The sequence below is a fragment of the Ambystoma mexicanum genome, chromosome 5q, assembly GCF_040938575.1.
Source record: "Ambystoma mexicanum isolate Mex_15411 chromosome 5q, UKY_AmexF1_1, whole genome shotgun sequence".
Classification (NCBI taxonomy): domain Eukaryota; kingdom Metazoa; phylum Chordata; class Amphibia; order Caudata; family Ambystomatidae; genus Ambystoma; species Ambystoma mexicanum.
The window spans coordinates 620,231,681-620,251,054 of record NC_090933.1 but is presented as its reverse complement, the minus strand read 5'-3'; the positions used below and the strand labels follow the sequence as shown (position 1 = coordinate 620,251,054).

Here is a 19,374-nt window from a genome sequence, read left to right as displayed (position 1 = left end):
CTCCACACTCCGACATGATGGTCAGGTTTCCAATTGACTTAATTTTGCACCACTAAGGAAGTTTTATAATATTTCATTGTTTCTTTAAAAAGTCCTTTGCTCAGCACATGCAGTAGAGACCCTTCAACTTGGTACAGCCCGTGGGAATCCCGGATTGGACCTCATTTTAAAAAAAATAATTTAAAAGCATGTCCCTTACCAGAATAAAGCCCCTTTTAAAGGGATTAGGTTCACACATGGGAGTAATGTAGGCCAAAGACGAGATTCTTTGTAAATCGGCCTGAAACTGTTCAAGGCGCTCATACGTGGCATTTTCTGGTTACTCTAGCTGTTTTTTTCTTGTAAAACAAGGAGGAAAACGGATTGTCGGGCAAACAGTGGTAATCTTTCTTTTTAAGATTCTGCCCACTTGTACCCAAGCTTTTTAACCTAATTTTTTCAAAATACAACTATCTTGATTTGTTTGAAAATCTGCAGATGGGAGCACAGTGCACCATGCCTTCCACCCACAGCACATGTCCAGCAGGGTGCCTGGTGTCCCAGGGGACAGTATGCCAAGTGATGCCAAGCTAGGGGTAAATGGAAGAGAGGCTTGAGAGAGGCCTGCGTTTCTCCAGATACTGCCGGAGCTGGCCCATTTCCAGGCCCCGCCTGATAATACCGCATAAAGTAGCAGCTGGTGCGAAAAATTAGCAAATCAGGCCTCGGGGCTACCCGTGTTCCAGTTCCCGCTCACCAACTGCTATTCAGGGAAACAGCTGGATCAGAGGAGCTTCAGCCAAGAAGTGGCTCCAGCGGTCTCTGTGCAAGTGCTCTGCTAGAGGCGGCGATCATGGTAGCTTTCAAGGCCAACATGTTTGACTAGAAGGGCTGTTAGGATTGGAAATCAAAGAGCAAAAAGTCGCAAATGTTTCAACCCTGGGAGGGCCCTGGTTTTCCGAGGTCATGCTTGCTTCTTGTCACCACATTCCTTTCTGCAGTGGCATTTTTAATCATTCTGATTAGGACCTGGAATCATACTCTTGAAACGTAAAAGGCTCTCTTTCAAAGGCTGTATTGTTAAAGATGCCAAAAGGTATAACAAGTTAAACATGTTGAAGTAGTTGATTGTAATTTGACAGATGAACTTTACGTCCTTTTGTTTTTCTTTTGGGCACTGTCACTCAACATTTCACCCAAAAACGGGAAATATGAACTTAACAAATTTCTTGCTAACTTTCAATTTATGAAAAAAAAGCACAGGTAGTAAAATGAAGTGTTGAGTTTGTTCTGATGATTTGAACTCCACGTGGCCCATTAGATCGAGTTCACTATTTCAGTTTACGGTCTGTGCTACCATGACACTGTGTGATAGCTTTCACACTGGAGCACCCTTCACCCTTTTCATGCAGTGCTTTACCACCGTGCAAAGGTAATTCCATGGTTCCCTGCTGCACTTAATGCACCATCTGTAGGGTTGAGCATAACCCACCAGGCGTCTCCAGGCGGGGGTGGTGGGGGTGTACTGACAGAAATAAGTTCCCAGATCAGATGGTCCCCCAGAGCATTAATGTTGCATCATGTGGCCAGCTTTATAGATCAGAATTGGCCCTCCAGGTGACACCCATGGCCAATGAGTGGTCTTCTGGTGGTGGACTTGGGGGTGAGGGGAGCGCATTTACCTGTTTCCTAGTGAGAGAGGATGGCGCCCCCCCGCTCTGAGAAGGCTCGGAGCAGGGTCTTTGCCTGTGTGGTAGGGACCCTGTTCCGAGCCTCCTCATTGGCTGGGAGGCCGCCACAGGCTCCTTGCTGGGTACTAATGTTTATTCCCTGCACCTCATTATATCCAATCCTATCTACCTCCATATTTCATAATGGTTGCTGAATCCTGAACGTGCTTATAATAGTTACAAAAAAACTATCCCCAAAATAGAAATACTACATTCTGATCCCACTAGGTCTCTCTTCCACCCTGTCCTTGCCCTGTGATCTCTGCACCCCATCCCTCAAGGCTCACACCATGTTCAGCAGTGAACTCAAGTCTCAATAAGTCATCTCTGCTGCCAGAATAAACCTACTGAATATCTCAAAGATCAACCCGACCTATCCTATCATGCTTCTAAAACTACTAGTCCTCCGCCATCTTGACTACTGCTCTAGCCCATCTCATTGGACTTCCTCTCCACTCTTTGCTACTCATTCTTGACATACTCTCCTGCTCCCTTCCTACTTCAGCTACAGCCTTCATGTGGGATGGCGTGGCTCCTCCATTTTGTTTTCATATGCATTCATGGCTGCCCCTCTTCCTTGTACCTAGATAACTGTATTTCTTTATTTCCCACCCTGCACCCTTTGATCTAAATTCCCCATCAGTTAGAGAGTTTCTGTGCCCCCCACCCACGTCCTACCTCTCGCTTCAGTTTCTTTACCCTTTTTGCCCCCACTGCTGGAACCCCAGACACTCACAAATCAAAAACATAGCTTCGTCGTAGGTCTTCAACACTGTTGCAAATACAATAGCTGTCTTATATCTTCATGAACTAGTGCATTGCAGCTTTTACTGTGAAGTACCCACCATAGGTTTGGGCCCATCAGTATGGTCATCAGAATGAAGTCCAGCAGTTGTGCCTAAAAGTCAGATCTGTACATTGTGTAATTGGTTGCCACATAGTATGGAGTAATGAGCAAAAGATCTGGCCACTTGACTTTTTGTTGCCACCTTTAAACGTGGGCACGAAGTAGTGTAGACAAATAGCGTAGGCCCAGCTACGCCCCCTATGAATCCACTGGCTGCACCACTGGCACTACCTGCACATGCTTGTGTAAGTGAGAGCCTCACACATCCCGCTGATGACTGTCAATACAATATTCCATTTATTGCCTCTTTAACCAAGTCCAAACTGGTCTGATCACAGAGAAAAGCTCGGTGCAAATAGATGTAGGCATACCACATATCGGTTTCTATCCACAGGAACACCCCAGTACCCACTTGTGTCTCCAGTGGAGTCATTGGAGCCCACCCCACCCCTTGAAGTTGGATTCAACATTCGGTCTCCCTTTTCTATAATTACAAAATGGAAACTATATTCATGACAAACCATACGAATCGTGATTAGTGTAAACTGGTATTTAAAGATGAAGTCACGTGGCTAAGTTAATGGCCTACCATGGTTAGGTTTTTGCGGTCAGTACGGGTTATTGAGAATCGAGTTTCTTCTGACAAGGAGGCGCTCTGTCGTCTGTATACAGGTCACTCTGAAAAGAAGGGGTTAAATATGTTTGAAATGCATTGTGGTTAATCGTGACACACGGGTACATTTGACCAGTGGATAAGCAAAGAGCTTCATCCTTCAATGCTTTCAATTGTAATCCTTTAGAAAGCCTGAATTCATTGCTTAAATGAAAAAAACGAAGTCTCATTAAAGTTAGAAGGCGGCGATCGTGAGCGTGCAATGGATTATAAGTGACCTTATTGTTTACGAGTTTCAGGTTCATTGCAGACTACACTACCAAAGGGCACCACTAGCCAATACTCTATTCAATAGATTCATGATTGGCGAATGCTCATTAGTACTAGATAATCGAGTTGTAAATCATGAAGTATTCAAATGAATCTTCATTTTTTTGGGGGAACACCCATTCAATAGCTTTTAAAAGCGCCCAGTTTAGTAAGAGATTAACTTTACAGAGCACTCTGGTAAACCTATTCAGTTTTGTCATTATTTTCCAATTGGGCAAGGGTCGAATGGGTGGTTGTGTGCGTGATGTATTATTTTTACTTAACATGTATTTGTATGTTTTCAGGACATTTCAACGAGCATTGCCTCCTTGTTAGGCCGACATGGGGCCTAAAAACCGGCTGGTTGTTAATTGTGTGATAATTCTGTGAAATGATTGAAATGAATGTACTCTGGCCACCACTCGGTCCAGCAGAACGGGCAACAGATTACTAGTAGTGCTTTCTACTCCGTAGGGATTGTTTGGGGTTTACCATGAGCAACAATTCTGCTGTGGTGAACTGCTGAACTTTTTGACCTTACCTCCAGCATCTTGCTGGCAAGTGTATCCTCCACTTCAAGGTCAAAGCTCTGAATTCAGCAATGTGTTAAGTGGCTGTAATTCCGTTACCGTCATAAAAAGTGGTACTAATGTAATTGCCACAACTTTTTTACCACACCGCAGAACTTGTAATGAGGCTAATAGTTATACAATGGTTGCTCTGATAACATTGTGTCTGATGCACAAAAGCTTTTCACACCATTGTCATCTTCCTGAGGGAAGTGCACTACTCTGTCTACGATACTGAATTCAATGGTAGACTTCCTCGCTGGTGCGTTCAAAAAGGACTGAGCCCTCGTATGTACAGGAACATTGCCTGTGGAAATGATGGAAAGCTTGCTGGCCCAGAGTAGGTTCCTTTAAACAGCCTGCACTAGGAGAAGGGATCGCCCCTCAGAATACACTTACTGGTCTAACCCGATGGGAGCCTATGAACCGTGTTTCTCAATGTGGGGATCCTTAGAAGGGGACTGGGTCCCAAAAACCACCCACGGTGATGCAATTACAGGCTGGGGTCACTAGGAATCCCCTTCCCAGGGCCATTGCTCGGTCTATGCTCTGGTGTACCCCCTCCCCCACCTCCACCCCTGCTATTGCAGTGGCACACAATGCACCTCCTGCATGTGGCACAGACCCTGAATACTCTGCATAAAATGGGGAGCTCACACTACCCTGACTGGATCAGGTGGAGGCCAGTGACTGCCATGATGCGTTACATGACAAGTGTGGGCAGCATCACTGCGAAAGGGCGTGAGCCTGATCTTCGTCTGCTAGTGAGTCTAAAGAATGGTTCAGACAGAAGCATCTATTGGGTGCGTTAATTATTCAACGAGGACAGCAATTGGTTATACGCAGGTCCATTTTTCCTAGCACCGCCCCAAAAATGTCTAACTGTTAAGATAGGTGAAGGTGGTAATAACATGGCAGCATTTAACCTTTATCCACCTTGCAAAAATCATTTATTCAGCTGTTGACAGACAGAGTACCACTGAGTTAGGTAAAAGCAGTGCGTGTTCTTTATCACACTATGATGAAGTCCGGGTGCATGAAATATGATATGTGAAAACAATGTCTTATTTAGGGTATCCCTGTAAGGTTATTTCGTGGTATTTGTATGTATGTGTTCAGTGTGCGTTCGCTATTGGTGTGGCTCATAGTGATGTGACCTGTCAGTGACATGGTAGGGTGACGGCCAGGCTGGTGCAAAGTCCATTCATCTGTTTGTGAAAAGTTAATGGTTCAGTAAATTGAGGTCATTTTGCTGTTAATGGTTTGCCTGTGCGTGGATAAAAACACAAATGAACACCTAAAACCACATATAGCATGTGCTTACTTTTAAGTGCCTTGTGCCACTGTTAAAAAAATAAATAAAAAAAAAAGCCACTCCATTGCACTATAACAAACATTAAAGCAGACTCGGGACGTTTTCCTTTGTTTGTAGCTAAGCTCCCAAGGTATTTGTTTACACCAGCTGCAAAATCTGATCTGTTGCAAACCACTTTATCCCTATGTACAGCCCACCACTCAACATTAGTGCCCTGGCAAAACGTCTGGGGTGCTGATGGTGCATTTTAAAATGTTTCTCTCTGTAGTAAAATGTTTAAGGGCGAGTGTTGTGACCTCGAGCCATTTATTGTGGTCTCTGTCAGACTGAAGCGTGTGTTGATGTGAAATTGCAGAATTTGAAAACGAAGACATTTTATTTATTTATTTACTTTGTGTTTAATTGCGTTTAGCAATTTTTACAAAACTGTTGTTGCTCGTCTCTAAAGAGCCACATAGTAGAAAACAAAGAAACAGACAAAGCTGTCATAAAGTAATCAAAAACAGGCACGAAGGGAATGGTCTCAAGAAGCGTGCCACTGCCAGTCTCTATTGCGATGACCCACTCGCGCCATGATCTTGGCACATATAAAATTGTATTGCCTAGTATTTGAAACTCTCTTGCTCAGGAAATGTTAAGTTGCTGCACAAGTACTATTTACCTCCCTGCTTCACTTGAACTGATTAGCTCATAGGCTCCCGGTCTCAGTGGATCTTAGGTAGTTCTCTTGAACTACAATCCCCAGCAGACAGGAGACTTTTTAATTTCATCGGGAGTGCATTAGCGCTGGCGCGTTTACCAGCCGGTTTTCACCAGTTTGCCTCTTGGTGTCGTGGGTGCATCGTTATGGGCTGTTGGCCTCTGTGTGGAGCTTAATACTAGTCAGATATTATTTTAGGTACCTTATCTTGATTGTGATTATTGGTATTACTTGCGCGCTTCCTTCCTGAATCTTCATTTTAACACAGTATTATGTCTGCTGTCACTCCACTCTTAGACAACATGCGTGAAGCCAGAACAACCATCCCTGCTCAGAATTTCATCAGACAACGCAGTGTGTTTTATGCGGCACCCAGTTTGGAGGCATCAAAGGGGGGGGGGGATTCCACATCACAGACTACATAATCCGACCAAGCACACTCAAACAAATCAAATGAAAATCCTTTTGAGCATGCTGCTCTGGTTATTAAAGAGGCTATTGAAATACATATTCCTAGCACCATGGCACTAACACCAGAACTTGAGAAATGCTGCGATCTCACAGGTCTAACACCTGTGTTATGGATACTCTGCTCCTTGGAAATGATTCACCCAGTGAAAATGAACCTGGATTAACCCTCCCACACTCGCTTAAACACCACAGATTCAATAATTGTCAGATTCATTCTACTACAGCAGACATGACTGTTAATGGTTCCACACAGGAACCATCTCATATTATATCCTTGCTTCATACATGTTCCCTCGTCCAACATGGATCTGAGATATACATCACATTACATCCAAGCCAGATATGTTTGCCATAAAAGAGGCGTGGCTCCATGAAGCAGCCTCTATGGCACACTCTCAGGCCCTCCCGCCCGACTAGAAGATGTTTAGGTCGGAGCAATCCGGAAAGAGAGGTGGATGGGTTGCTCTTATTGTCAAGGAACACCTGGATTGTCATCCAGTAAATACAAAGGGATGTGAAATCTTGTTTGTAAAAATTAAGGTTAATCAGAATACGTAAACGGATGTTCTTACTCTATATAAACCTCCCAATTATATGCTGCCGGTTGAAGAACACTTCCTTGCTCTCCTCAATGGCTTCACTAAGCCCCAATCACCAGTTCACGTGCAAGGTGACTTCAATCTCTGGGAGGAGGATAAGCAGGACACCCGGGCATCATTATTACTTTCAGCTCTTGGAGTCATTGACTACACTGAATTAGTGAAAGAGCAAACACATTAGACTGGGTGTTGACCCACAATATCTTTATTGCTCCTATGACCACATTGTTGTCTCCATGGTCAGACCATGTAATGGTCAACCCTCAATACTACTACCTTCAAAACCACCTATGTTGGGCAAACTACCCAGAATATCAAAAAAGAGTAGGAATGTAAAGATTGTTACAGGGTCTGCCTTCTCTGCAACTCTAACTGCTAGTTTAGATCCCTTGGAGTCCTTCGATGGTCCTACCAACCTGGTATCACGCCTGCTACATGCTAGCTCAACTACTATTGTCTCCTTGGCACCAGAAAAAATTAAAATGAACACCAACCAGAGACCGTGAAGAACTCTTGGTTTGGTGATGACATCAATCAGGCCAGAAAACAGAAAAGAGTCTTGGAACGAGAATGGAGGAAAAATACCTATCCCCATACTCTGACTGCTTATAAGGAATCCATGCAAACATGTGAACTTCCTATTATTGATGCCAAATCCAAGGTCTTTAACACCAGATTCAATAATGCCAGGTCTAGCTCTAGTGAACATTTCAAAATATTGAACGACATTGAGGGCAAATCTTCAGCATCCCCTTTAGCAGCCAGGAATGCACCCTGATGGCAGAAAGCACAGAACGCGTTTGTAAGTAAAATCGTTGGCCATCAACAGGCAATCACATCCCGACAGCATTGTCTCCAGGATCCTGCCTTGGATACAGGATCTTTGTACATTGCAGTTAACTCTACTGCTAGTTCCATTCTTCCTGAGTTTGAACTTCGACAATGTGCTGAAGTGAAAATCTTCAGGATAGTTTCTAACCTGAAACCAACGTCTAGCACTGGAGATGTCTGCCCAGCTAACATCTTCAAACGGTCCCAGGATATGCTAGCTCTTTGAATTACAAAGATTGTGATGCTTCCTTTAGAGACTTTTTAGTTCCTTCAAGTGTTAAGGAAGCTTGGATCACCACACTCCTAAAGAAAATTAGCTTGGACCCCTCCTTGACAGAAAACTACCTCCCCATCACAAATGTTCCATACCTTCTCAAAATCCTTGATCAGATTGCATTCCTGCAGCTCCAGGAATTTGTAGAAACGAACAACATCGTAGGCACCTGACCATCGGGATTTAGATCCAAACATGGTACGGAGACAGCTCTTTTGAACCTTAAGTCCAATTTCACCAGTATTGTGGAGAGGGACCATGCTGCATTGCTAATGTTATTGGACCTCTCAGCGGCTTTCGATCATGTGAACCACAAACATCTGATCAATAGGCTTAAGGGTATCAGATATGGCTGCCCTGTTGATTGAATCCTTCCTGGACCCCAGAACCTCAGAATAGCGATTGAGAACGCTCAGAGTCCCCCATTATCACCACCTGTGGAGTGGCTCAAGGCGCATGATTGCTGCCAACTCAATTCAATATAAACAGTAGGCCTTTCTCGACCTCTTGGATAATCTGGGTGTACAGTACACTAATTATGCTGATGACACCCAGATTCTCCTTGAATTGTCAGGTAATAACTCACAAGACACTGAGGCCCTGAATACAGTCTATACTGCCATTCGATCTCGGATGGCTGTAACTTCTCCCACGCTCAAAGAATAAAAGACAGAGCTGCTCATCATTGCCTCAGGTCCTCAATTGAAGAAATTGAACCATCTCTACAAGCATTTTCAGATAATGGGTCGTGAGATACCTGTAGTTAGAGAGGTCAATATGTTGCGAGTTTACCTGGATGCAAAGTTGTTCATGAAACCCCATGTCTCTCATCTCCGCTCCTTTTTTGGATACGTTACAAAGCTCCTGCATCAAATAAGGCCTTACTTGTCCATTGCAAATAGATATCTACTTGCTTCTGCTCTTGTTGACACCAGACTTGACTATTGCAAAAGTCTCTTAATCGGAACATCCCAAACCAATCTACACTCCCTTCAGACTGTGCAAAATTGAGCAGTTAGAACTATTCATGGTTTATTAAATGTGACCATGTTGCACCATCTAGACGGGCCATGCATTGGCTCCTCGTCGAGCACAGGATTACCCACAAATTGTTGTCACTGACATACAAATGTCAGACAACACTGACCCCCAATATCTAACATACCGCCTAGTAGTCAACAATCTCAGGCAAAATTAGCACTCCAGTGACACCCATAAGTTCTCACAACCACACTTTAAGCTGGTGAAATTTGGTAGGACACGTTCCGATGTGCAAGCGCTAAAAGAATGGAAAGTCCTGCCCCTTTCCTTGAGGATGTCTTACTCCCTGCTCATGTTCAAATAATCCATCAAAACACGTTTGTTTCATTTGCAACCGGGTTGACAAGAGTTGATACCGTTGCCTTACTTTGTCCCTGTTGTCCGATTGTCTAGCTCCCTGTTTTTATCTGTTGTTTGTGTGCCATATGGCGCGTAATAAGAATTAAATAATAGTAATAATAATAATACTCTAAGGAAAACTAGCCCAAAGAAAAAGGGCCAACATGTAATATAAAAAAGGGGTCGGGAAACAGGGCCCCTCTTTTTCACGGGTAGGGGACTGCAATGTTATTCACCAAAGCTGAGAAATGGAAAAAAGGCTTGGGGGCGTCGTGTTGGAAAGGAGGATGTAGTGGGATGTGAGCAGCAAGATACAGGGTGTGGACAGACCTAGAGATCAAGGTGCAGGTGGCCATGAAAATGTTTGGATCACAGGCTTGTAAAACTAGTTCCAAGCAATCCCGTTGGCCCACCCACCTGAACCGTGTGTTAATTTTGAATATCCGGTTTCAAGAAAGATGGATTTTCTAAGCTTGGAGTCTCCTGCAATCAATGTGGTTACTCATAGCATGGTTCGTATCTGCATGCTTTAATGTTGCACATTAATGGGTAGTGTCAATTCCCTAAAATGTGTTTCCGTAGGATTCTTATACCACCCTTTTCCTACTGTTCCAGACTTCCAGGCCATTCTTGCTCCCACTCGCTCATTCTTTCCTTTAACATTGCCCTGCAATTATCCAGAGCAGAGTTGTATACATGTTCAAGTAGGTGTGTCTACTATGCGCAATGCTCATAATGTTTATCCCATGAAAGTGCCACCTTTAATGTGGGAACATGTTTGTGCAACACATGCCTTGTATGTATATGTACGATGGTAAGACGGCTATATGCGCTTTAAAAGTGTGATCTGAACAAAATCTAGTTTAATGTTCTCTGGGACCGAAGCATGTAGGGATCCAAGAATGTGGTACATGAGACTGGGAGCAGGGCCCAATCATTGCAAGGAGGAAGGCAATCAAAGAGTGAATTGGTTTTTAGACTATTATCGGTAACCTTTTCCATTTTATTTCTGTAGATGCAAGAACTCCGAAACGCAGAAGGCGCGCAGTACGCTTCTCACCCACAGATGGTAGCAATGCGGTCAAGAATTCAGGCGGCCGACATCAGACAGGCAGCCATGATGCAGCATAGCCAGCTCACCACCATCAACCAATCACAACTCAGCGCTCAGCTTGGACTTAACATGGGCGGGAACAACGTACCCCATAACTCCCCGTCGCCTCCTGGCAGCCAATCTGCGACACCGTCTCCGTCCAGCTCCGTCCATGAAGATGAAGTGGACGATGCTGCTAAGGTACGGATATCTTTATTCCTGTAGAACAAAGGGTTCTTGGGCATTCGTTCTCCTGCAAAGGGAGTGTAGTGTGGATTTCTTGGATTCACATCTGTGCTAAGGTTTTAATCCGGTATTGCATTCGTTTACCGACAGTAATTAAGTTGTTCTACTTTACCAGCAAGTCATTACTTTTCATTCTCAAAGAATATTTTAGGGGATTATGAGGTAAGGGGTAATGGGGAGAGGTTTGACGTAGGGGCAGTTATGAAAAGGAAAGGGGGTGCTTCAGGGGAACCAAATAAAAAAAATAACTGTTGGCAAAAGAACATGGAACCTTTAATCCATCTCAATTGGTTAGTGACAATGGTATCCCAAGTTAAAGGGACATGTCTTGATCTCTCCCAATAGTTGGAGCTTCATTCACTGCCATGCACGTGCCAGTTGTGTTTTTGGAGTCCTTTTTATAACTGAAATGTCCCCGATTTAGTGAAGAATTGCTACAAACGATCAGCCCATACGAGGCTTGTACTCTTAAAGTGCACTACAGTGCTCCCCCCGGACAAGTACAAACCTCACTACAAGTGTAGGGGAAACTACAGTGATCATGTTTTCCTGTTAAAGAATCTGTACAGGTTCCAAGTAAAACTATCATTTAATTTAAAATGCCTTCTTCACTGCATTAATCTATCAATATGGCTGCCATGGAGATAATCGGTACACATCCTGGCCTTGAGTGGCCATGAATAACCATTTTCCGCGCAACCTGGGGAGTTCTAATGAGGTGAAAAACTGTGATGGTCTTTCTTTTCTGATTTACCACTTCCTTAACTGAGGAACTTCCCACCAGGGACACAGTGCATTTGAAAGCCTGCATCCTCCCAGAGGTGTATGCGAAACCCACATCTTTCACACCAGTAATCCAAGCAACCTGCTTGCTTCTCTATAAATTCCCAATTATGTTTATGAAAATGGGCCACCATTTACTGCCAACATGGCGTACTAGATGTTGCTACTTACGCATCTCTTCTCGCTATACAAATGCTTTAGGTGAGGTATGTCCACGTGTTGATGCCTGATCTTGTCGTAACTGTTTGAAGTAGATAGCTTTTTATCTATGATGCCGTGCAAGAAACTTTTTTTTTTGTCTGATTCGTTTAATTGGGTCCTTGGAACATACTGAACACCTTCACACCTGTATTGAGGTAGGCTTCAGCATCCTTTCGCAAGCGTGCTCCTTACTTCAGCGTTTATTCATTCTTTACCAGATAAAAATACAATTTCAAGTCAAAGTAACAAAAATCGTGCAAAGTATCAAGTATCATGGAATGCAACCAAAGACCCTGGTCCTGTCAACCCTGCTCATTTTGAAGCATTAATTCCATCCACACACTTTTGGTTTATGAGATGATTCTGAGCTTTTGCCTCGAGTACAGAGCTGAAATATGGGTGCTTGGTCCGGGTCTGAAAGTCCAAGCAAAGGGGCCAGGGCTACTGTGATGCCCGGCTCAGATTGGTCCACAAGGCAGTAGGGCAATGCCCGAAGAGCTGACCCAAAAAGGCCAGCCTGGCTCAGTTATGTGCAGCAATGTTGACCACTTTGATTACTTACTTACTTACTGTACAGATGGTAGTTTTGCTTTACGGTAACGTTTCCCACAAACGTTACCCAAAATGCGCCTGCGAAGCTGAACAGTTTATTTGCAAACATGGACCATTGTTCTTAGTGCCTGGGCCTTTTCTGTCTGTCCGCCCATGTGTGTCGCCTATAGCTTGTAATGGGGAGTGCATCTTTGGCGCTGCTTGCCCCATATTTGTTTCTCGCCAGTGCATTCAGGTGTAAGTACGTTAACCTTAACGCAAAGCTCTTCGGTGGCACTATGCTTTGAGCATGTGCCCCATGTTGCCAGCGGTCGAGTCAAGCTTCCGCTTGCCAGTGTGTGTCGCTCAATGTAAGGCATGCTTCCTTGTGCCTTTGGTTCCTGCTCTGTAGCCACCCGTGTTCCGCCAGCCCAAGTGAGGAACTTTCCACTCCCCAAAGTTCCTCCAGCCTCTAAGGAGACATTTAATTGGCATAATGTCATCAATAACTACAGCTAAAATGCAGTGAAGTGCTTTCTTAACAAACAGCAAAAGGACACCATAAAAAACATTTTGCTATTGGTTATGTGCTATTGTACTCTTAGCAGACCACTGCAAAGCGCAAAATGCATTGTGGCTTCATCTGAATGTAATTGTTGCTATGCCCTGTCCTGCAAACGCTCACTTTAGCCATTTCTCTGCAGCAAAACTGCGAGAAGAACGTTAAATGTAACAAAGAGGAGAGAGAAGGCCTGTTTTATTGCAGCGCAACCGCAACATGCTGTACCCTATTTAGGCTGCAGATGTTTAACAATATTGACTTTCTGCGATAAGAGCTATCGGTGCAGCTCGGTGCTGTTTGCCCAGCCTATAATGCAGATGGCGCGTGATTGCAATCTGCTGCGAGCATACCCAATGTCTGTAGGGTAGTGTGCAGAACGCAGGCCTCCCGTCTGAAATGAAGCCCTTGCCGCTGCACGCTTGCAGGGTTCTTAAGAGCTGGCTCGTGTTCTCGATTGATATATTTATGAGACTGGGGAGGTTGAAGCGGAATGCACACTGCTCGTCTGTAATCCCGTACATTTAAATCACGTCATGGTGTCTGCTTATTCTGCTCGTAGATTAGGCTGCTGATGTAAACATGTATATTTCTAGCTCTAAAAAGATGTACTAAAACGTAGAAGTCAACCTCGGGAGCCTACTTCTGCCATCTGGTGCACTATTTTTCAAGGAGTGAGCAAGTAGCTCAGCTTGAAAAGAAAAAAAATTATCGGCCAACAATCTTGTCTAAAGAAGCTCTGCTTAAGATACTCTTGGTCCCATCACATACAATACGCTCCCTGTGGTGGAGTGGTATTCTTAAACCATTGGGGTAGCCAGGAGCCGAGGAGGGGTGATTGCAGAAAGTAATCTCTTTGTGCGCGCCCTGAGGCCTGCGGGCATAATGCGCGGTATAAAAATGTAAATAAAATTTAAAAAAAAATATATTCCAACAGTGGTGGCAGAAAAACCCTGTCGCCAGCAGCAGGCACCGGGTTCTGATCCCTGCATGCACGCACAGCCAGGCAGTGCTCTTCGGGCCCTGCAGAACAGTGCGGAGGGTGGGTTTATATCTCGTGATGCAGTCAAGCCATTGCCAGATTGTAAGATCGACCGAGGCGGACAGTGTGATAGGTTTGCATGTGGAATGCTGCATGCAAATAATGGAAGTTCTGTGTCCATCAATGCAGTGCATAACATCAGCACCTGGCGCGTGGGAGCCAGTCGGCCGGTCAACTCCCTCCAGTGGTCTGCGAGAACAAGCGGTGAAAGCCTGTATTCGGCATTGGTCGAAGTGTGTGGGAAGAAGTAGTGGAACTATGCTCCCTATTGGCCTGCGCTCGATCCTCAGAAACCCCATTGCCACACACCCTACCACGCACAATACAAACCCCATTCCTGGGTTTCGCCTTTCCTCCATTCCACCCCCACTGCTGTGTAAAGGCTGAAACACAACGAAAGAAAATGCGAAAAGCAGTTTAAATGGTAATAAACGAAAAGATTTAATCTAAAATGCTGAATGCACACTAGTGTGCATTCGGCCTAGTAGATTGTATCTTTTGCCCATAATACCGAACAGGGGAGCGGAGGTGTTCCCCGCTACCCTAGTTCGGTATTATGGGCTGTGGGGGTTGCCATGGTGTCCCCTGCATACATTAAGGCAGTGTGGGGGACCAACAGTGAAATCCCAAAAGATCCAATTACAAAATATGGGCAAGTGGGCTTCGTGATTTTGGGGTATGTTTTTTGAACGTACATCCTTTTCAATGACCCTCAATTAACTTTATTCTTTGTCCCCCACAGCATGCAGCTTTATGCACCCTCCCCTTTCTAATTGCCCACTATTTGGACCTCTTATGTGGCATACTACATATTAAATCCACCCCTCCAACCTACCCATTAACTGCACATACAGCTGTGCCTGCAGTTTTTCACGTTAAGTTGCTTAAATGCAAAAAAACATTCTGACGCTGCAGGAACAAGGCTATGATGGGCTTCAGAATGGGTTTTGTCCCAAGCAGGGCACTGAAAAAACAGAATCCCAGCAGTTCTGAGATAGCTCACTGTGATGCGAGGTTGGAGCTGATCCAGCCGGTCCCAGGTTGAAATCCCCAGTAAGGGGAATGCGATAATCAAACATACCTGCTGTTTAAAGGGATGTAGTGCAAGTTGCAACATATTCCTACTCTTTTATGTTAAAGCGAAACCGTTCCGGAATGGTTTCTTTTTCGATTAAAATGATGGGAACGGTAAAACTTAATAAAGAGGGAGCTGCTGGCTCCACCACGCTACTGGCTCCATCGCGCCCTGCAGCCTCTTAGCGGCCCACCCCTCCTCACCTGCAACCCCTCCATGATTCCCTCTCCCCTTGCTGCACCCTCATCAAACGCCTGCACTTACCTTCTCAGTCTGCAGTCATGCCACTTCCTTATAAGCAACATACCGCCCATGAACATAAACCAGGGACTCTCTCTTGAACCCCTATCATGCTACCATGGTGGCCATGTTTGAACAGGAAAACCTTCCTTTTGATCGAGGAGCACACAACTGAGTGCACCTTTTCATGAAAGATAACTTTTTTTCCAAACGAGCATGATGTTCATCCCTGTGTCAGCAGGTGGGCTTGGCTGTTAATGGCCCCCATCCCTTGCTGACTCCCTCGCCTCCCTTGACCCTACCTAGGCTCAGCTGGTAGATCATAAACAGCCAACCAACCTGCCGAAGTAGGGGTGCACACCACACAGAAGTGAAGAAGTTCCACAAGCCTGTGCTCCGGTTAGCTCCTGGTCATTGCATAACGAGGGTGGACCTCACTGCCAATAACACACAATTACCATCAAGCATTTCCTTAAAAATAATAGGGGGCCACGCTTGAATAGCTCATACTTGAATGCCTCCCTTGCAGCTTTCTAAAAGGTTACAAGAGAAATGTAGCATACTGGGTTCTTGCCTCGGACAGCAACATCAAGTGATCCATTTCCCCCTTTTGGATTGGATGGCATTGCGGGAAATGTAAAGTGATATTGTGCCTTAAACGGATTGTCGCTAGTGGATATATAGAATATTGCAGCACTGTGTGCCTGATGAGTAGATGCAGAAAATACTCCTGAAAGAGATGAAAACAGAGATCTGCTTAATAATATCCCGGGAACTATATCTCAATTTAAATATGAAATTATAATTCAAAATATTCTAAAATGTTAAAATAATGGGAAAAATGAATGTTCTCAAAATGGACAAAATACAAATCACGATCACAAAAGAGAAACGTTACTATTTTCTCCAATTGTGTTTTTTTTTCAGAATACGAATGAAATAAGGGGTGCTATACTATACTTCACAGATCTACCGTACCTCTTCAGAAAACAGACACCCTTAAGGAATGAAAACTATAGCACAACGCATTTGTCAATTCATTTTTGCTATACAAGTCTTTCTGTCTGTTGAGGTGGTCCTTATTGATCCACAGCCTTTAAAAGGAATGGGAGGCAGTACTCCATTGCAGAAGGAGGAATCCAGTGGTACAGCATAGTCTGCAGCACTACTAAACCAAATTGGATATAAACCCTGAAACTGGCCCTAGGATACTTGGTTCACAGCCCTACATGCTTCTTGAAAAGGCATGTGTCTCTGAAACGTAATGGTTTGGGGCTTTGCCTAAACCATAGAAGTACTGAAACAAAGAAAATGACGTTTTCCTCTCAAGTCATAACATAAAATAGTGTACCTGCCACTCAATAAACTATGATAACAATGGATGCACGAGATTCTAAAGGATTCTCAGTCTGACCATAGTACAACTTAAGTTATTCCTATAGTGAGCTGATGCAGATCACTCTCCACAAGCTTGGTATTCTTGGCCTCCTCTTTCAAAAAATAATTTGACTGTTTTGCGAAGGCCAGAGGCGGACTGGTATAGGTTAGCACCAGAGAAGACCGTGAATTATTTTTGAGCCAAGGATTGATAGAAATGTTTGTAAGCACTCATTGGAGCTTGCCAGTTTGACCCTGCTCTACTGAAGCCTAATTGGCCATGCACTGGAGGGCAGATTTAAATTCCCCTTCAGTATATTCAAGCTTCTGTATATCAATGCACAAATGAACACATCAGAAATACCCACACAGCTCTTAAAGAAGACACAGCAAGGTTGCTCCGTTTCAATCTACAATAGCTTGCCGACTTCTCAGTGTGTTGTGTACACATATGGACTGGGTCCCCCCTCTGTCAATAACAGGCAGGCAACAAGTGAGTGGGAACAAAATGAAGGCACCACATTTTTTGTAGAAAACAGTAAGCGATGTATTACAGAAAGAGGAGTAAACTCAATGCCAGCAGGATAGATTAGACACACTGGGCACGGGTGTGGCCTGCACTGGTCTATGGGCATAAGGCGGGGCATTGATGGCAGGCATACTACCTAAGCACATCCACTGGCATGGAACCCGGGGCCCTGGGAGTACCCTTGAATGCAAGGGGGAGACTGGATCCCAAGGGAGAAAGGCAAGGGTTGGAGAGGGGGTGGTAGAGATGGTGAGAGGTCAAAAGAGAGAGGCAGGCACAGAGAGCGAGAGACAGACAGACACAGGGAGGCAGACTCAGGCACAGAAAGAGTTAATGAAAAGAAGGTGTAGGGGGCAAGGCAGACAGGTCAGGAGCCCTACTGGTGGACAAATAGAGTATGTTGAAGGGAAAGGAGGGTAGGATGGAGAGGGAAGCCCAGGATACCTTTCTCCACAGGCTTATACAAGGCTGTTGGTCCCACCCACTCCAGGCTTGCTCCTTACCCAGGCAAGTGTTTATTTGGCTGTCGCTAGGACACGTTTTGTTTGGTTTCTAGGGGGAATGGGATGCAGGCCTGGAAACACATTTTCAGGTATTCTGTGTGATTCCTAGATCAGGGGAGTTGAAATTAATTATAGAGTGTAGGGCAGTTGGAGCCCAGGGGGAGATAAATTGCTGGACTGGGGGAATGGAGGAGGTTCCCAGAAAGGGTGCAAGAGGTTAGGGGCTAGCTTGGTGACTTTCAGAGGGCAGGAATATTACAGGGTTGGGAGAAGTGGCATTCCAGAGCCCCCCACCCATGATGGACACAAGTGGAACTCTGTTTCCACAGTTCAGAGAGGCTTCATGACAAGACAGAGGGCGGTTGGAAATTACAGGGTGGGGTGAGTGGGAGGAAGAGTTGAAAGGGGTTCCAGGCTAAAGCTGAATAACATGTAGAACTGGTTCCTGGAGGGGTTGTGGCTTGGTTCCACAACCCCCACACACAGTGCAGGGGACACAGAGGAAAATACATTTGGGAAAAATAGTCACCCAATACATCGGAGAATGAAGTTGTGCAATAGAATACAGTGGGAACATTGAACGCCATGTACTAGATTGCAAATGAAAAGGGACATAGAAACTGCCATTTCCACACTGGAGGTTGTGAACTAATCTCCTAATTTTGCAACAGAGACCAACGTCTTTGCAGATCCTGCTCCAAGACTTGCATTCCTTTTTGCCTTTAACTGCTGGTAGTGGCCAATCCTCTAAATATCCAAATAAGATCCTGGAAGAAGGTATTCTCTTTATGCCGACCTGGCTCCACTCAATTGGGACTTTCCTAGCTCTCGAGAGCTCCAACCCATCCAAGAGGTGCCCTCTTTCTTTCAATGCTTACTAACCATAAATAAATCGCAATATGTTAGCAAGACGAAAGACGGTTTGCCTTTGTAAAAACAATCATAGAGGGTGCAATCTTGAAATCATGATACCGTGGTAAGGCTCAGAAATATCAGATCTATATCATCTCAAAGGTGTCTCATCTTTTTCACACGATTTCCATCCTTTAAAGCAATAACAATGTTTAAGAGGGAATCGGTTTTTACGTGACGTATACATGATAAATTAAAGGTGCACTACAAAATAAGCCTTGCTTTGGCTTCATTCTAAAAGTAAAAGTTATTGAAAAATGGGTACCATTTGGAAAACAAAGGGAAAGAAAACCATTGCTCAGTACAGTGAAAATAATCTGAGACGCATGACACACCAAAAGATAGGAGTTCAGTGACACCACAGTGAAAAACATTAGAACTTGCAGAGATGATTCCCTAATTAGGCTAACTGTTTTTTTTCTCTCAATAGCAGAACGGTTCCTTGCTCAGGCAAATTGTCTGAGCTGGTAGTGTATGTGTTGTCGAAAGACAGAAATGTGAATTGGCCTAATTAAAATGGTTTAATCTCTGCAAGATTTTGGGCATTGTTTTGCTTCTCTTCCGGCATTCCAAACACAAATTTCAATATTGGACAAACCGGAACTACACCGTTTTAAAAAAAAAAATGTTTTCTGGAAGGGCACATAATCCTCCCGGTTTCCATTG

The 19,374-nt window shown here is 44.4% G+C and overlaps 1 protein-coding gene across 1 annotated transcript in view; it reads left to right on the top strand.

The window, feature by feature from the left end:
* Positions 1 to 19,374, top strand: part of TOX (thymocyte selection associated high mobility group box) — a 526,628-nt gene that overhangs the window by 436,271 nt on the left and 70,983 nt on the right. Inside the window, exon 4 of the mRNA XM_069621094.1 lies at positions 10,633 to 10,911. Coding sequence (XP_069477195.1) covers positions 10,633 to 10,911 — 279 coding nt within the window. The remainder of the gene's footprint in view (positions 1 to 10,632; positions 10,912 to 19,374) is intronic.